Below are 15,619 nucleotides of genomic sequence, written 5' to 3'. Positions count from 1 at the left end.
GTCTCTTCCTGATGCGCCTTTACCTTTTTCTGGCTTTTAAATCGTTCCATGCAGTTCCGTTGTCGATACTCGTTGGGGTTTCCTTTCTGGTTTCCGCAGGACATTTATCTCTGGTGTCGGAGGAAAACAAACAGACAATCTGCATTCTTTACACCTTCAACCGTTCTACGTGGAAGGTAACCAACTGAAGTTTCACTCTTTCGTCATCGGAATTGCACCTGATTTTAGCAGCCATGTGGTTACGGTTCATGGAGCGGACGTTTGGCGCGATCGTTCCATTCATCCTCGAGCTAAGCCTTTATGGCCGCCAATCATAAGCATAACTTGACGATGCGAATTCATTTATAATATACATTTTTTTTGACTGTGCACATTAACGTGGAACAGGAGGCATATAGGTGATGTGGGGTGGCAGCCATGTTGGAATAAAGGAAACACTTTGGACCTCTGTATCTCCGAAGCCGCTCCATGGAAAAAATTGAAATTGGCACGTGTGAAGTACTCCCCATGGGAAACAGGGTGATTTCTTTTTTAGCCGCGTCTCACGTAGCGAACGTGGCTCCAAGAGAGCTCCGCGTTGTTGTTGTTCTTCTTCTTCTTGTTGTTGTTCTTCTTCTTCTGGTGAAGCCAAAACCTTCAGGACTCGGCTCTTTTATATACAGGATCCGGATCTCCTTAAATACTAAACACCTGTACACATCCTCGCATTGAGGGTGCCTTTTGAGAGCGTCTATCATGAACTTTTAAATATATTTGGACATTTGTTTAAAGTTTCGAAAAGTTCACGTTACTATTTAAAGATTATTCCATTTAATGTGTTGTAATTTCATATATACACTATTGTCTCGTCATGAACGACCATCGTCCATGACGGCTCTCGCTATTGGCTCCATCAAGGCACGTGACGAAATATCGGAAGTTGTTGTTGTTGTTGGTTTTTTTTTCTTTTTCTTCTTCATGTTCTTGTTCTTCTTCTTCTGGTGAAGACAAAACCTTTAGAACGCGGCTCTTGGACACATTTGTCCTGGTTTCTTTTTTGATGTCATAGGTGGCTTTGTTATGACATCATAATTGCATACCTCAAACGCTTTATCCGGTCGGTATGAAAAATTTTGAGGGTCATCTCGGGCGACATTGTATGTGGGGGAAAATTGATGCCATCATCGGTCACATGGTTCGGCAGCCATATTGTTTTTTTTTTACCGTAAAAAACCTTCAACAATCTTCTTCTCTGCAATGGCTGAACTGATGGAGGTGAAACTTTACAGGTATGATCGCCCATCCATGATGAATAAAAAGTTGTCCACCGACGACGTCATAAGTCACATGGTTTGGCAGCTATGATGATTTTTTTTTTTGAAGAATAAATCTTTAAATATTTTCTCCAGAACGGATTGACATATCGAGGAGGAACTTCACCCACATGCTTCCCAAGCCTTTGGGAGACTTGGGTGTTCGCGAATAATGAGTAGGTCACATGGTCTGGCAGCCATATTGGATTGAACGAAAATCTTCTTCTTCTTTCAGCTGCTCCCGTTGGGGGTCGCCACAGCGGATCATCCGACTGATCCACATAGTGATTTGGCACATGTTTTACGCCGGATGCCCTTCCTGACGCATCCCTCAGGTCAGGTATGGGAGCATGTGCCAGAACAGCACGTGGCTGCGTCCACTTTCCGCCGGTACTCCAGGGGCCTCCGTCTGGCCATCCCCCAGGCAGATGCCAGGCCCATCCCCATCTCCTTGAGATGATGGTCAACCTGTTGCAACCATGAGTCACGTGGTCGACCCACTGGCCTCCTCCACTCATGAGACTCCCTCGCTGAGAGAATCTGGTGAGCAGGATCAGAGTCAGGAAAACGAGCCACATGTCCATACAGCCGCAACTGATGCTCAGGGACTATGCAGGTAACAAATCTCATCCGAGTCTCTCTCAGCAACCGCTCGTTGGACACAAAATCCGACCAGCGATAGCCAAGGATTCTCCGAAGAGACCTGGTACCAAAGGAATTAAGTCTCCATCTCAGATCCTTGGTCAGAGTCCAAGTCTCGCACCCATAGAGCAAGACTGGAAGTACCAAGGACCTGAAGACTCGGACTTTCGTCCTCCCGCACAGGTACCGGCAGCGCCACACCCCATGATCCAGTGAATCCATGACTCCCCAGGCCCGACCCAGACGTCTATTGACCTCTGACTCGCAGCCAGCAGAGACATGAATATCACTGCCAAGGTAAGTGAATCTCTCCACGACCTCAACATCCTCACCACAAACAGACACAGACAGGACAGCAGCATCCAAGATGTCACCGAAAGCCTGGATCTTAGTTTTGACCCAAGAAACCCGTAATCCCAACGGCTCCGACTCCTCATTCAGCACCTCGAGGGCCCCCAAGAGGATGTCTAAAGTCTCCGCAAAGATGACTGCATCATCTGCAAAGTCAAGGTCCGAGATCTTGACATTCCCAAATGACGCACCGCAACTTGATCTCTCCGACATCCTCCTTAGAATCCAGTCCATACAAGTGCTGAAAAGTGTGGGGGCAAGTACACATCCCTGACGAACTCCAGTAACAACTGGAAATAAGTCAGAGATGGTACCACCACACTTCACAGCACTCTCAGTACCAGAGTAGAGTTCAGACATCAGATCGATCAGTTTTGGTGGCACCCCACGAAGACCAAGAATCCTCCAGAGGACATCCCGATTCACTGAATCGAACGCTTTACAGAGATCAACATCGGCTGCAAGCAGCCCCTGCCGAAACTCTCGTCTGCGTTCGGTGAGGACACGAAGTGCAAGGATACGGTCAATCGTTGACCTCTTTGGTGTAAAGCCTGACTGCTCTGGACGCTGGTGCTCAAGCAGATGGTGGCGAACCCTATCGAGAATTATCCGAGCAAAGACCTTGCCCGGCACTGAGAGCAGCGTCACCCCTCAGTAGTTGTTGCAGTCTTGGCGATCACCCTTCCCTTTCCAGAGAGGGACAACAAGGCCCCTCTTCCAGTCAGTTGGGATGATGCCTGTGTTCCAGGCAGAGCACAAAACTGCATGCAACGACACGAGTGCAGCATTTCCACCAGCCTTGAGAAGTTCAGCATGGATGCCACAGATCCCTGGAGCTTTGCCCCGTTTCAACTGGTTCACCGCAGCCCGTGTTTCCACAAGCGATGGTGGACCACAGTTGATTCGAGGGTCAGCAACAGGGATTGTAACACCCTTGACGTCCAACTCGACAGTTGGGGGATCAGCCTGGTACAACCGCTCAAAGTAACCGGCCCAGCGGGCCTTCACTTCAGACTCCTCTGTCAAGAGCCTACCACTCTCTGCTCGAACTGTAGTGCTCCGAGGGATGGGCTTGGATGAACGTAATGTGCGAATTCCCCTGTAAGCGGGACGAGAATCACCTGTCCACAGGTGATGCTCTACGCCCTCACAGATTCCTCGCACATAGGCCTCCTTGTCCACCCTCAGTGCACGTACAGTTTTACGCCTCAGCTCCCTGAACAGCTCAGCTCTGCCATTCACCCTGACCTGCGACTCTGGTCAATGGTATCCAGTGTCCCTTGAGAGACAAAATTCTTCTTTGCCCTGCGGTGAGCTCCAAGGCATCCACCGGCAACATCAAGGACGGTTGTCTTGAAGGCGCTCCACAACTCTTCAGGACCCTCCAAAGCACCCAGACCCCCCAAGTGTCCACTCAGCCTGTTCGCAAACTCCTCAGCTACTCGCTCATCCCTGAGCTTGGCAACATCCAGCCTCGGCTGGGATGGTACCATTCTCCAGGATTTAAGGTGCAGCTTTAGAGTTGCTACAACAAACCTGTGGTCAGTATTGAGGAACTGAGCACTCCGGTAGACCCTGCAGTTCTGGATCATCCTCCAACGACCGTCAATGAGGACATGGTCAATCTCCTTTGCCACACCACCAGCGTTGGAATACCAAGTCCAGCGATGAGCTTGTGGGCGCTGAAACCATGAACCAGCCACCCTAAGTCCATGACTTCTTGCAAAGTCAAGGAACTTAGTGCCATTCTGGTTCATAGTTCCTGACCCATGGGGACCAACACACACCTCATAACCATCCCTATCAGTTCCAGTCGATGCATTGAAATCCCCCAAGACTAGAAGTGTATCTCGTCTGGGGCACTGATCAACCACAGACTCGAGTGTGGCGTAGAATGCATCCTTCACGGTGAGATCACTCGCCTCAGTCGGAGCATAAACAGAGACCAGGGAAATGACACCTAAGGAGTGACGAATCCTTAGTCTCATAATACGCTCGTTGACCGGTGTTACCTCAATTATCATTGGGGTCAGCTTATTGGACACAGCTACAGCAACTCCTTGGGTATGGTAACCATCAGAGCGACCAGACCAATAGTAGGTGTAACCACCCACCATTATCTCGCCGCAATCCGGTCTCCGAACCTCAGAGAGAGCTGCAATCCCCATGTCCAAACGCTTGAGCTCAGATGATAACAGAGACAGGTGATCATCCTCTCTTAGGGATAGGACATTCCAAGCACCCACCCGAAGGGACCGCCTCAGGTTAACCCAAGGAGACCGCCGTCTGGTGGACGACACCTCAGCACCACTCCGACACACTCTCCCGCAATCTGACCCAGGGATGTTACCCCGTGATTTCCCTCCTATCAAAGATTGGGGGTCCCGAAGGCTTTGCCCCAATCCCGTCATCCGGTGAGCTGCCCTGCGAAGGGAAGCTGCACAGGAGGTACTCCCACGGAGTGGGTTTTCAGATTTTTTTGCGTTTTTGCGTTTTGCGGAATGAAGGGTTTTACGGTGGCCGGAGTGCAAATCCTGCCACCAACCTCCTAATAAGAAGTGACCCAACTGCAGGAGGACGTCCGCAGACACAGTTGGGCACTAGATATGGATGGCCGTTGGCTCACAAGGAGCTCCTCCGCCCTTTGACAGGTTTTGTTTTTAATCCTGCTGGGTGTCCATATCCAAACACCCTCCTCACCAGAAAACCTGGTGGGGGAGACGGTTTAGTCGCCGACAACCCGACCACGGAACAGGTTAGTACAGGTTTACATGGTACCTGGAGCAGGTCACAGATCGAACCTGACCTGACAGACGCATCCCTGGTCGCCTCTTACGACACAGGGATATGGTACACCTATTTTAACCGGGGTATACACCGGCCCAGTATACTGGTACTCATTTCGCCGACCTCGGAAGGATGACAGGCTGAGTCAACCCGCTGGTGTATTAATTCAGTGGCCCAACAGGGCTTGAACTCAGGACCTCTTGGATCCCAAGCCGCTGCCCTAACCACTGCACCAATACCAGGCATCTTGGATTGAACGAAAAAAATTTTTTTTTAATCTTTCTCTTAAAACCGCTTCATCAGTTGATGTAAAACTTCACATTTACGATCCAGTAGACGTGGGGAATACACGTTTTAAATTTCAACCCGATCGAATGAATGGTCTGGCAGCCAGAATTATTTAATATTTTGAATCTGAGGTCGGGGATTTAACTCAAACTTGGTACAACAATGCGTAATGATGTAATAATGTGGGCGGAGGCATATCTGGTGATGTCACGACGTCGAAGAGTGTCGTTTTAGTTTATCACATAATCTCAGGCTCATCGTGAAGCAAAACAAACTCGAGTCACTTCTTGGGGCATTCTGGGTACCGGCGATGTCATGACAATGGGACCACCTTTCTCACTGCATTAAGTGGAGCATTTCCCGAGGATAAATTTCCTCCTCCCCGTGGATGCGAACCGATGGGGATTATTCATGCTCGTGTCCTTTTAAAATGCTGAACGTCAAGTAAGGAAGCAGCGCGTACCATTTTAAAACTCTTGGGTATGGCCTAGCTGGGGTTTGAACCGCCAACCTCCCAGACTCGGAACAGATGCTCATACCGTTACACCACCGAGTCTGGTTAACCAAATTTGTGTTTTTGTTTTGCATCAGACCTGAAAGTGTGGCAATACCACTGACATCTGCTTTACAGAATCCTTCCTCCCCAAGGATATCCCTGACTCATTAGAGTGTCTTTCACTGGCGATTGTCTCCTCCATTTTGATGAGCATGAACCCTGCCCTGGGGGCAGAGTTGCACTTTACATCATGAACTCGATTTCTCACTGACCTTGTACTGATCTTGCACCTCACAACACCCTGGAGTACCTCCGGCTGCAAATTCCCCTCTGCTCTTACCTCTTGTTTGTCTGTGTGTTGTACCTTCCTTCAACCAGCGATGACTCCATCTACATCTCTTGGACAACATGGACCAACTTTTTACAACTCATCCCAACACCGTTCCTGATTTCAATTGTTGCCATGACAATTGGCTGGGTGTCGGTACCCCTCTCTCACCAGCCATGGCACTTCATCAAAGGACTTCTGTGACTCCATGGGTCTGACTCGCTCTGTGGAAGTTTCAAACTCGGATGTCTCCAAATGGCAAATCACGGATAATTCTTGACAGGGTTCAACCACCATCTGCTTGAGCACCAGTGCCCAGAGCAGTCAGGCTTTACACCAAAGAGGTCAACGATTGACCGCATCCTTCCTCTTCGGGTCCTCACCTAACGCAGACGAGGGTTTCGGCAGGGGCTGCTTGCAGCCGATGTTGATCGCTTCACCGCATTCGATTCAGTGAATCGGTGAATTCCGTGAATTCAGCCATTTTCAAAGGTCTTCTCCCTCTTCTAATTCCATTCTTATTTTCCAAGATCTTGGCTCATGGAAGCGAGAGAGGTGCCAGAGGGTAATTATTTTGCAGAATGTGAAGTTTTTGTTAATCTATCGTCATGTGGATTCTTCTCCAACAAATTAATAATACCAATCGGATGTGTAATCCCTTTCTTCTTTAATATGCAGCACAAGGTTCGACTTTTGATCGATTCGACTGAAGCATCATTGGCTGATGCAGTGCCCTCTGCAAGTGTTCGCAGAAGTTTGTAATTTGTTCAGGGTGCTGGCGATAGCTCGCCCACTCTTCGCGAAAGACACCATGGCATCTTTGACGTTCACCAATAAAATCTGGGAGACGGACGCCCAGTTTAACGTCCATCCGAGGGACGGAACGCACCTTCATGGATCGCAAACACCGTGAAACACCGCAATGACGGTTTTAAGATGTACGTTTCCTTTTGATTTGTTTTCTTTGTCCTTTTCCAGAAAATGATCACAGACGATTGGTTGCACTGAGCTGCTTTTTCAGCCAGTCACGTGAAGGCTTTTTGTACGATTTGCTGGATGGTGGAAGATTGCTCACTCGCTATACTTATGCTGACAACGTGAAGCAAGCAGCTCTTTGTCCACACCTCCTCTTTGTCATCACAAGGCAAGGATACGCATGCTTCAGTAAAAAACGTTCTTGGATTTCTGTATACTGTTGTGGAAATGGCTTCGAGAGGTTAACATTGTATCGCTGAGAAATGGTTATTTCCATCGTAAATGTATTCGCATAAGAGTGAGGTCATTACCTCCGCCACCGAAGGTAAAGGAGGTGATGTTTTCACCTCCCTCTGTCTTTGTTTGTCTCACTGTCTGTCTGTGTGTGTGTGTGTGTGTGTGCAGAATATCTCAAAAAGTTGTGTTCGTGTGATATTTGTTATCTTCTTCTTCTTCTTCTTCTTCTTTCGGCTGCTCCCGTTAGGGGTCGCCACAGCGGATCATCCGTATGATCCGCATAGTGATTTGGTACATGTTTTACGCCGGATGCCCTTCCTGACGCAACCCTGGTCGCCTCTTACGACACAGGGATATGGTATACCTATTTTAACCGGGGTATACACCGGCCCAGTACACTGGTACTCATTTCGCTGACCTCGGAAGGATGACAAGCTGAGTCAACCCCCTGGTGTATTAATTCAGTGGCCCAACGGGGCTTGAACTCAGGACCTTTTGGATCCCAAGCTGCTGCCCTAACCACTGCGCCAACACCAGGCTTTTAGTGTGATATTTGTTATATAGCGTGATATTTCAAAAATGTATTGGTCCCGATTATGTTCTCGTGGGTCAGGCATTACTTGGCAGAGGTATGCGCTCTACCGAGTGCCCTTCGAGTTTTCAAATGTGAGGAACATTATTTGTTTCGAAAGCCGTCGTCTTCTCTCCCTGATGTTTGTGTCTAAAACCACTTCTGCCTTGAAACCCTTTTCATGTTCTCTCCTTTGTAATCTGTTTTATATGTGCTTTTTGGGGATAGCTGCCTCAAAACGCTGAGGAGGCGCTAGTTTTGGCGCGAATGTGCGAGCCTGGAAGATTCGAGTCTAATCCAGGGGCTCAGGGGAGGGGTTTCACTTGATTTATGATCGAACCACCAATCGTTGTGGGGGCAAACAAGGTGGGGCTTGGCGGCAGGGGTGCTGATAAAAAAAACCCATGGACACAACGGGTCATGGTTAGTGAAAAGGTCCATTTGAAGGCGAGTGGGTTGCAAAGTGCGCAGTGTCCATGCGGTGTGCCCAGTTTGAGTTCCAGTTCCTGGGTTGTGTCGCCGTTGCAGTTTTTGGAGACCGAGAGAGATTGTGTGTTCCCACCTCTCACCTGTAAGAAAGCGAGTGTATGCCCAAGCCTCCCCTCACCCCCCCCCCAACCACTTCCCCAGCCCAGAGCCGAACTGCAGAGCCATTAGCCCCGAACGGAACTTTTATGGTGTCCGAGTGGGCCGTAACATGTATTTTCTGGCCTGTCGCTTATTCTCGTCTTTCTCATGTGGTGTGCCCGTTAAGAATAATTTCATTGAGGACTTCTCGCTTATACTAAACACACTCACAGGAATAGGCCAGTTCACCGACATGTGTTGAGAAACTTCAAGTATCGATGCAATCCTTGAGAGAAGTATGACAATATCAAATTTGTCCATAGTTACAGACACTCGAAGCAATCATTTCGTCGTTTGTTGAATCTCGTGCAAGATGACCTGGTGTTCGACCTTGGATGAGGAGCAATGCGCTGAATCCTCTCCAACAATTGTCCGTGGCACTGTCTGTGGCAAGTGCATCATTTCAATTGGATGTTGGAGAAATGTGCGGTGTTTCACAGCTAATCGGCCGTTTAGACGCGCACAACTAATCAGCTGTTAATCTCCCTTCGTAAATTGCTATTTAGACGGGCTATTAGCTCTGTTCGTACAACAATATTTTTGTCAGTGTTTAAGCGTGAAGCGTTTGTTAGCAAGACACTCGCTAAATGTCTTGAGTAAATTTGGCCCGAAATTTCTTCTTCTTTAAGGGAGAGGGACACAACAGAGAGAAACTTGTGGGAATAATGGGATGAAGGAGAAGAGGAGGAAGACAGACACAAGAGGTGAACAAGCTGGATACAAGCTCGAACACAGCAAAAAGAGGATGGAACAACGAAACAGGAAAATGAGGGAGGAGGTGGGAGGGGAGAAAACACAATAATCTGGAAGGGACGGTGTGGTTTGGGGAGGGTATGGTCAACGAGGGCAGGACGGATAATGATTTTGAATACGTAATGACCTGAGGAGGCGGGGAACAGCCATCTTGTTGAAGCCCCCTCTTCACGAAGGCCACCGTGGGATCTTTAGCGTCCAACAACTAATGCCGGCAGACGAGCTGCCCGGTTTAACGTCCAGCCGAGGGATGGAGCACACATTGATGAATCCTCCTGCACATGAAACACCAGGATGGCAGTTTATAGCTCGGTGGAGATTCAAACCCAGGCTTGAGAGCGCCGAGGCATGTCTGCTTACCTACACGTTATCCTGTCAGCCCTTCATACATCATGGCTACTTACAATACCGAACAAAATATCACCATGTGGGCCGGATCAAAACATGATCTGGATCTGGCCTGCAGGCTCGAGGTTCCTCCAGTGTGTATCAGTGTATCATTTTCGGGTAGAGTGTGTATCATTTACAACATCCTTTATACGTTAATAATAATACATCAGGAGTAGCTGTGACTGTTCAATAAATTCTTAGAATTGTGAGGAACAGGCGTGCGTGCACACGCGTTTGTGTGTGATTTATTTATTTATTTATTTATTTACTATTTTGTGACGTTTCGAGATAACTTGTTCAGTTCGGTTCATCAATAAATCTGTTAATCCTCCCACCCTATGCCGAAATAGCGACACAAATTTGAGTGAACATTGTATTACATTTTTTAATGATGTCTTTTATTACATGAACAGCCCGTACGACTCTCTCGATGTTCATCTGACCAAGGTCGACGCACGTCAACAAAAGGAAGGGTTTCATCAAAATGAATTTTTGGAATTTCCCCATATGCACTTACAGACCCAATTTTTCAGTCCTGAAAGAGTCACTTGTACTCGTTCCTTTTGTTTGTACACTGAAGAATTTTCATTTGAGATTTCCCGCTGCATCCTCAGCCGTGGTGCTCTGACATTCAGGATGCTGGGCACATGACCACGACCGACGAGGTGAATGGAGTTGAACAATCATGAGTCAATGGGTCTGATAAATCTAATCACTTGTCCTTCAATCATGGAAAATCTCACCGTCTCACCTGGTCGCCCCGGAAGGATCGTAAAACTAACCCACCTATCCATTTCCATGGTCAACTATTCAACTTGTAGTGCTGACCATCAGCCAAGACCTCTTTTGGGCCAACCACATAGCAAAGCTGGCCTCCAAAGCCTGCCGCAGACCGAGCATCCTCCGTCGATTCACGTGTTTCTTTTGGAAAACCAGAGATACTCACGATCTACAAGGCTTTGTCTCGAGCTCAATGGAGTACCGCTCTCCCCTATGAGCTCGCACTGCATCATCTGTCTCTCCTGGATTCTTGGGAATCTAAAGCTCTCTCAACATTATTGGAATCTCTGACTATGAGGCTGAAGAACAAAATCTGTTGCTTTCATATCGTTGGCATGTAAGCGCTCTCTGTTTTTTTTTTTTACCGTCTGGTCTCCAACATCGCTCCCTCTGCTCTCTCAAACGTTCGTCGCCTTTCCCATCAATGGTACCGCCTTCCACAGGCCATTCTTTCCCACTCTTCCCTCGAGAGCTCCAAGCAGGCAGTCCACTGACACCTCGTGTCACCACCAGACTTATGTCATCATCATGTTTGGAGCATCGGCTCCGAGTCTGGGAGGTCGGTGGATCGAACCACTGCCGAGTCGTACCAAATATTTTATAAATGGTACGTGCTGCTTCCTTGCTTGAAGCTCAGCATTTACAAAGGATAGAGCACGGCCAAACGACCATAGCTTGGCAACCATTGTGCAGGCTTGATGTGCCTCACGGCTTCCTCCAATGTCGACGTTCCTCTTCCTCATGGAAGAGCGAGTTCACCTTGCTCTTCCATGAGCCTCGCTCTTGTATAAAAATAAAAAAGAGACTTGTGAATCAGGTGGATGTGCAACGTTAAGACAGCGAAGGTTCCTGATAACCGTCGCCCTCCACACGCGTTTGCAGACGTCCATTTTTTGACCGAAACGGGACATCTTTGTTCCACTTCCCTTTCTCTTTTGATCGATTCGACAAAGCTTCTCGAAGAGTGTTACGCATGGTTCATTTTATACATCAGTACCTTGAACAAGCCCTCCAATTAGAAACAACAACGACGCTTTTCCTTCGAAATCTCAAAATACATTCACGTGCTGAAATAAAAATTCTAACATTATCCTCCCCGTCCCGCTTCCTATTTCCCCATTTCCCCAATCGTGACCTCTCAGAACATTCGTTTCGGAGAAGGAAACAGGATGGTCGCATGAATGTGGAGCTGATGTCGAGTCAGTTTCGAAGCTCGAACGAGCAGAAGGTTCACGAAGTTATCTCACCCTTCCCATTCGACGCGTTCGAAAGACCCTCTTGTGTGCCCTCGTCTTACTCTCGGATCGCGTGCGTGTGTTTGCAGCTGCACGTTGGAATGCTACACCATCCGAGGCATTGCCATGGCAATCCGACGGGTTGATCCTGCCGTTGATGGCATCAACACGGTAAATGTTTTCACGCTATGCTTTTGAATTCATTTTTTTTTTTTTTTTGAACGACGAGCTGAGTGACAGATGGGGGATGCACAAATTGTGATGGAGCAGAACGAGTTGTCATACAATGAGGGATATAGAAATGGGGAAGAAACGAACACACAGGAAGCGTAAGTTTTGACACACACATGGGACAAGGGGACCAAGGTGGCTGAGTGGATAAGGAACAGGTGTGCGGACAGAAAAAGGCGATAAACGGTGAATGTGGAAGACTGCATTTGGACAGGAGGAGAGATTCAGTGATGATAGCAAGGATCAGGAATACGAGGAAACATGAGACGGCAATGTCTTGCAATTTTAAGAGTGGAGATAAGAATACAACTCGACCGACTCGGGGAGACAATTCCACATTTGACAGAAGTGGAGGACAAGAATAATGAAGGCAACCGGCTGGTTTAGATGTGCGGTTTGGGTAACACGGTATGCGTTGCTTGCCGAGCGAGTTCTGCATGCCTGGTCGGACTTGTGAGGTCCAAAGAGCCGAGAGAGCAGGTGGGCTGAGACCAGGAATGAGGCGAGAGAAAATGTCTGGGCCACCAACCTCCCTGTATTGGGAGAGGGGCAGACCTGACACCTCGGCCTCCTGTTGAGTGGCTCCAATTTGTCTCAGGGACTTGGATTCCAACATCTGCGGGTATGTAATATGAGCTCTTGGAGGTACCAGCCCACGGGGCGTGCATACTCCACGGTGTTGTGTATGAAGACTTTGCACAATTTTCGGAGTTGAGAGCATTTGAGGAATGACTTGTTTATTCAAGACACGTTTATTATTCTCCACAAACACAACGAGGTGGGTGAGGTAAATGATCCACAGCCGTGTTTGACCGTCAGAATGACTGCTCAGGAAAAGCTCACAGTATACTTCATCAAATGTCCTGCAAGTCCAAGGTGTAAATAAATCGTCCACCTCCAAGCCAATGTGGCCTGATGGAAAGGGAGTCGACGAGCCTCCGTTGGGCTAACGGCTATCTCACGTGCATGAACGTGTCTGTCATAAAGAGAAAAAGGCCATCCCATAAGAGAGGGGATCTATTCTATACCCTTCTCAACGCATCAAAGTTAGAATCCCACAACATATGGGGATGGGTCTATCCTGGACATGCATTTCAGGATATAACTGTCTGAGGACCTAAATGTTTGTTTGCATTTGTCGGATCTGATTCTGAAATCCATGACTGTGTGTGCGTGCGTGTGTGCGTATGTATGTATTTTAAAGAAAGACCCACCCACATCTCTCACCTATGAATGGAGGGAATAGCCAATCAGCTCTCACCTAATCAACTAAACCGAAGTGGCTCGGATTATATATACATACATATAAATATATGTATATATCTATATATATATATATATATATATATATATATATATATATATATATATATATATATATATATTTACAGGTATATGAGTAGGGTAAGAATACTGATTCTGGCTCACTTTTCCCCATGTAAATGAATGGGGGATTTTCAGCGATTTATATTTTTTTTCCCTAAAAATAAACCCCCCTTTTTATCCCAAGGTATATTTATTTGTCTCCCCTTTTAACCTGGAGGTTGAACCTCATTGAATTGAACACCTGGGGGTTGAACAGCTCACTCATTGAACCTATAAAGATTTGTTCATTCTCAAATTCCTTCAATAGTTTAATTTTCTTTGCACAATAATCCCCATCTAAAATATTGACAAACAAAACATTTGAATCTTTATATTTTTAAAATACCCCATTTGTCTCATTACTAAATGATAAACTTCTCTTAATGCTCTTGTTTGACCACCTCCTGAGCCACATATCATTTTGAGATTATAGTAAATTGTTTTTTCATTGTTCAATTGATAACCATCAAAGTTTTCAGTCCATTCAAGGATATTCATTTTTTTCTTTACATCCTCTAACTTACTAGTTTTTAAATTAATTAAAGCTTATTTGTTTTATTTACCTTTGTTTTAGTTATTTTCAATAAGACTTATTTGATATTTTCTACATTCATTATGTTTTCCATTTATATACCAAGACTGAGATTTTCTCCACTCTTTAGTTTGATTAATACTTGGTTTAACCATTTATATATTGTGAAAAAACTTGGCGGTAGCCCCTTAAAAAACCTAACCCATCTTCCCATCGTTAAAACATAATCTATTTTATACACTCTATCATACAATATCCATATGGAACACAATCTATTCCATTATCTAAAATAAATCTCTTATCATCAAAGGCTCCTAATGCCTTTTTATTTACTTCTTCACTATATATGTTATGTTTATAACTTCTTATTGTATTCATTTTCCTATATTCTTCTTTCTTATTCATCAAACAATTATAATAATTTCTAAAAGTTATTGATTTCTTTATTACATATTTCTTTATTCCCTTTAACCTCTTATCAATCTGTTCACCATACTTATAAGCATATGCCTTTGCTCTCAATCCAATAAACTCACTCATTACTTTTCCACCCAACTCATCCTTAAACTTACCAATAACCTTTTCATTCTTTTGGAAAATAACTCACTCTTCTTGCTGAAATTACTTGTATCATATACTCCAATATTTTTCTTCATATCTTCATAAACATCATCAGTTTTTATATCTAAGATAAAACTATCAGTATCCATATACAACAATGAAACATTTTCACCATACTCTTTCTTTAAGTCATTATACAAATAATCATACATCAATATCTTTGATAAATCAAGAACTGCTGTTCCAATATAAATTGGTTTATCCATTACAATACTTTCCTTTTTCATATGAATTGCAGAAAAGTTCTCTGAAAAAACCTCTTCTCTCTCAAAACTTGGTTTATTTATCAATCTCGAAGCTTCTTTCCAAGATGTTGCTTGAATCTAATGTTTTGTCTGTTTCTAACATTTTCCATAGTCTTTCCAAATACAGCATTATTCATTAATTTATAAAGTCCCCTTCAAATTTTACTTTTGTATTTGCTCTCATATCTGTATTAAATTGAATATACTTTTCACCCAAGGACTTTGTTTAAATTTTAAAACTCTATGAATTTTAGCTACTCTCAATCCTTCTCTCAAAAACTGTTTTAAGCTTCTCTGATGCAAAACATATCCCTCTTTATCATAGAATGTTGTTAATAACTTTTCTGTTGATTTACCTTTAATATTAAAACTTTTATGATAATCACTTAACCATTCTTTCTTTGGAGTTTCTTTCTCACATGCAAAAGGAAGATCTTTATGCTTATTATGAAGATCACTCGGGTACCTCAAATCAACTTCAAAATAATAACCTTCTTCTTCGTCATTCAATTCCTCTTGAGAAGAAATAACAATATTCATCAAAGCCTTTTCATAATCCTTTTCTTCCACCCACTCTAATTTACCATAAGGCAGAGATTGAGACATTGCCCATCCATACAAATTATTAGCATCAAAATACATCAAATAATTACTATCTTTTTCACTATTATAATTTGGAAGATATTTATTATTTGCTTTAGCATATCTTTTTGAACATACTTGTGATATTCCACCTCTCTTGGACTTCTCAATCATCAAAAGCATATCAACATCACTGATTAAATCTATATCTTGTTTTGTCATTTTCAACATTGCACTCCAAGCTAAACCAGGAGCTGTGAAATAGTGGGCAGGGTCTAATCCATAACAATT

At 45.1% G+C, this 15,619-nt stretch overlaps 1 protein-coding gene across 10 annotated transcripts in view; it reads left to right on the top strand.

Annotated features, from left to right (window-relative positions):
• The window catches only part of HPS3 (HPS3 biogenesis of lysosomal organelles complex 2 subunit 1), a 120,308-nt gene that overhangs the window by 22,750 nt on the left and 81,939 nt on the right, over positions 1–15,619 (top strand). For all 10 annotated transcript variants that reach the window (XR_015056805.1, XR_015056804.1, XM_085876254.1 and 7 more), the window contains exons 6-8: positions 100–176; positions 7,163–7,328; positions 11,842–11,923. Coding sequence is in view for 8 of the 10 variants with exons in the window: in XM_085876254.1 (XP_085732380.1) it covers positions 100–176; positions 7,163–7,328; positions 11,842–11,923 (325 nt within the window). In the remaining 2 variants the exon portion in view is untranslated. The remainder of the gene's footprint in view (positions 1–99; positions 177–7,162; positions 7,329–11,841; positions 11,924–15,619) is intronic.

The sequence above is a fragment of the Eptatretus burgeri genome, chromosome 4 (genome assembly GCF_056783735.1).
Source record: "Eptatretus burgeri isolate ZD-2024b chromosome 4, Ebu_testis_v1, whole genome shotgun sequence".
Taxonomy (NCBI): domain Eukaryota; kingdom Metazoa; phylum Chordata; class Myxini; order Myxiniformes; family Myxinidae; genus Eptatretus; species Eptatretus burgeri.
Note: the sequence above shows the minus strand (reverse complement) of the source record. Positions and strands in the feature narration are given on the sequence as shown.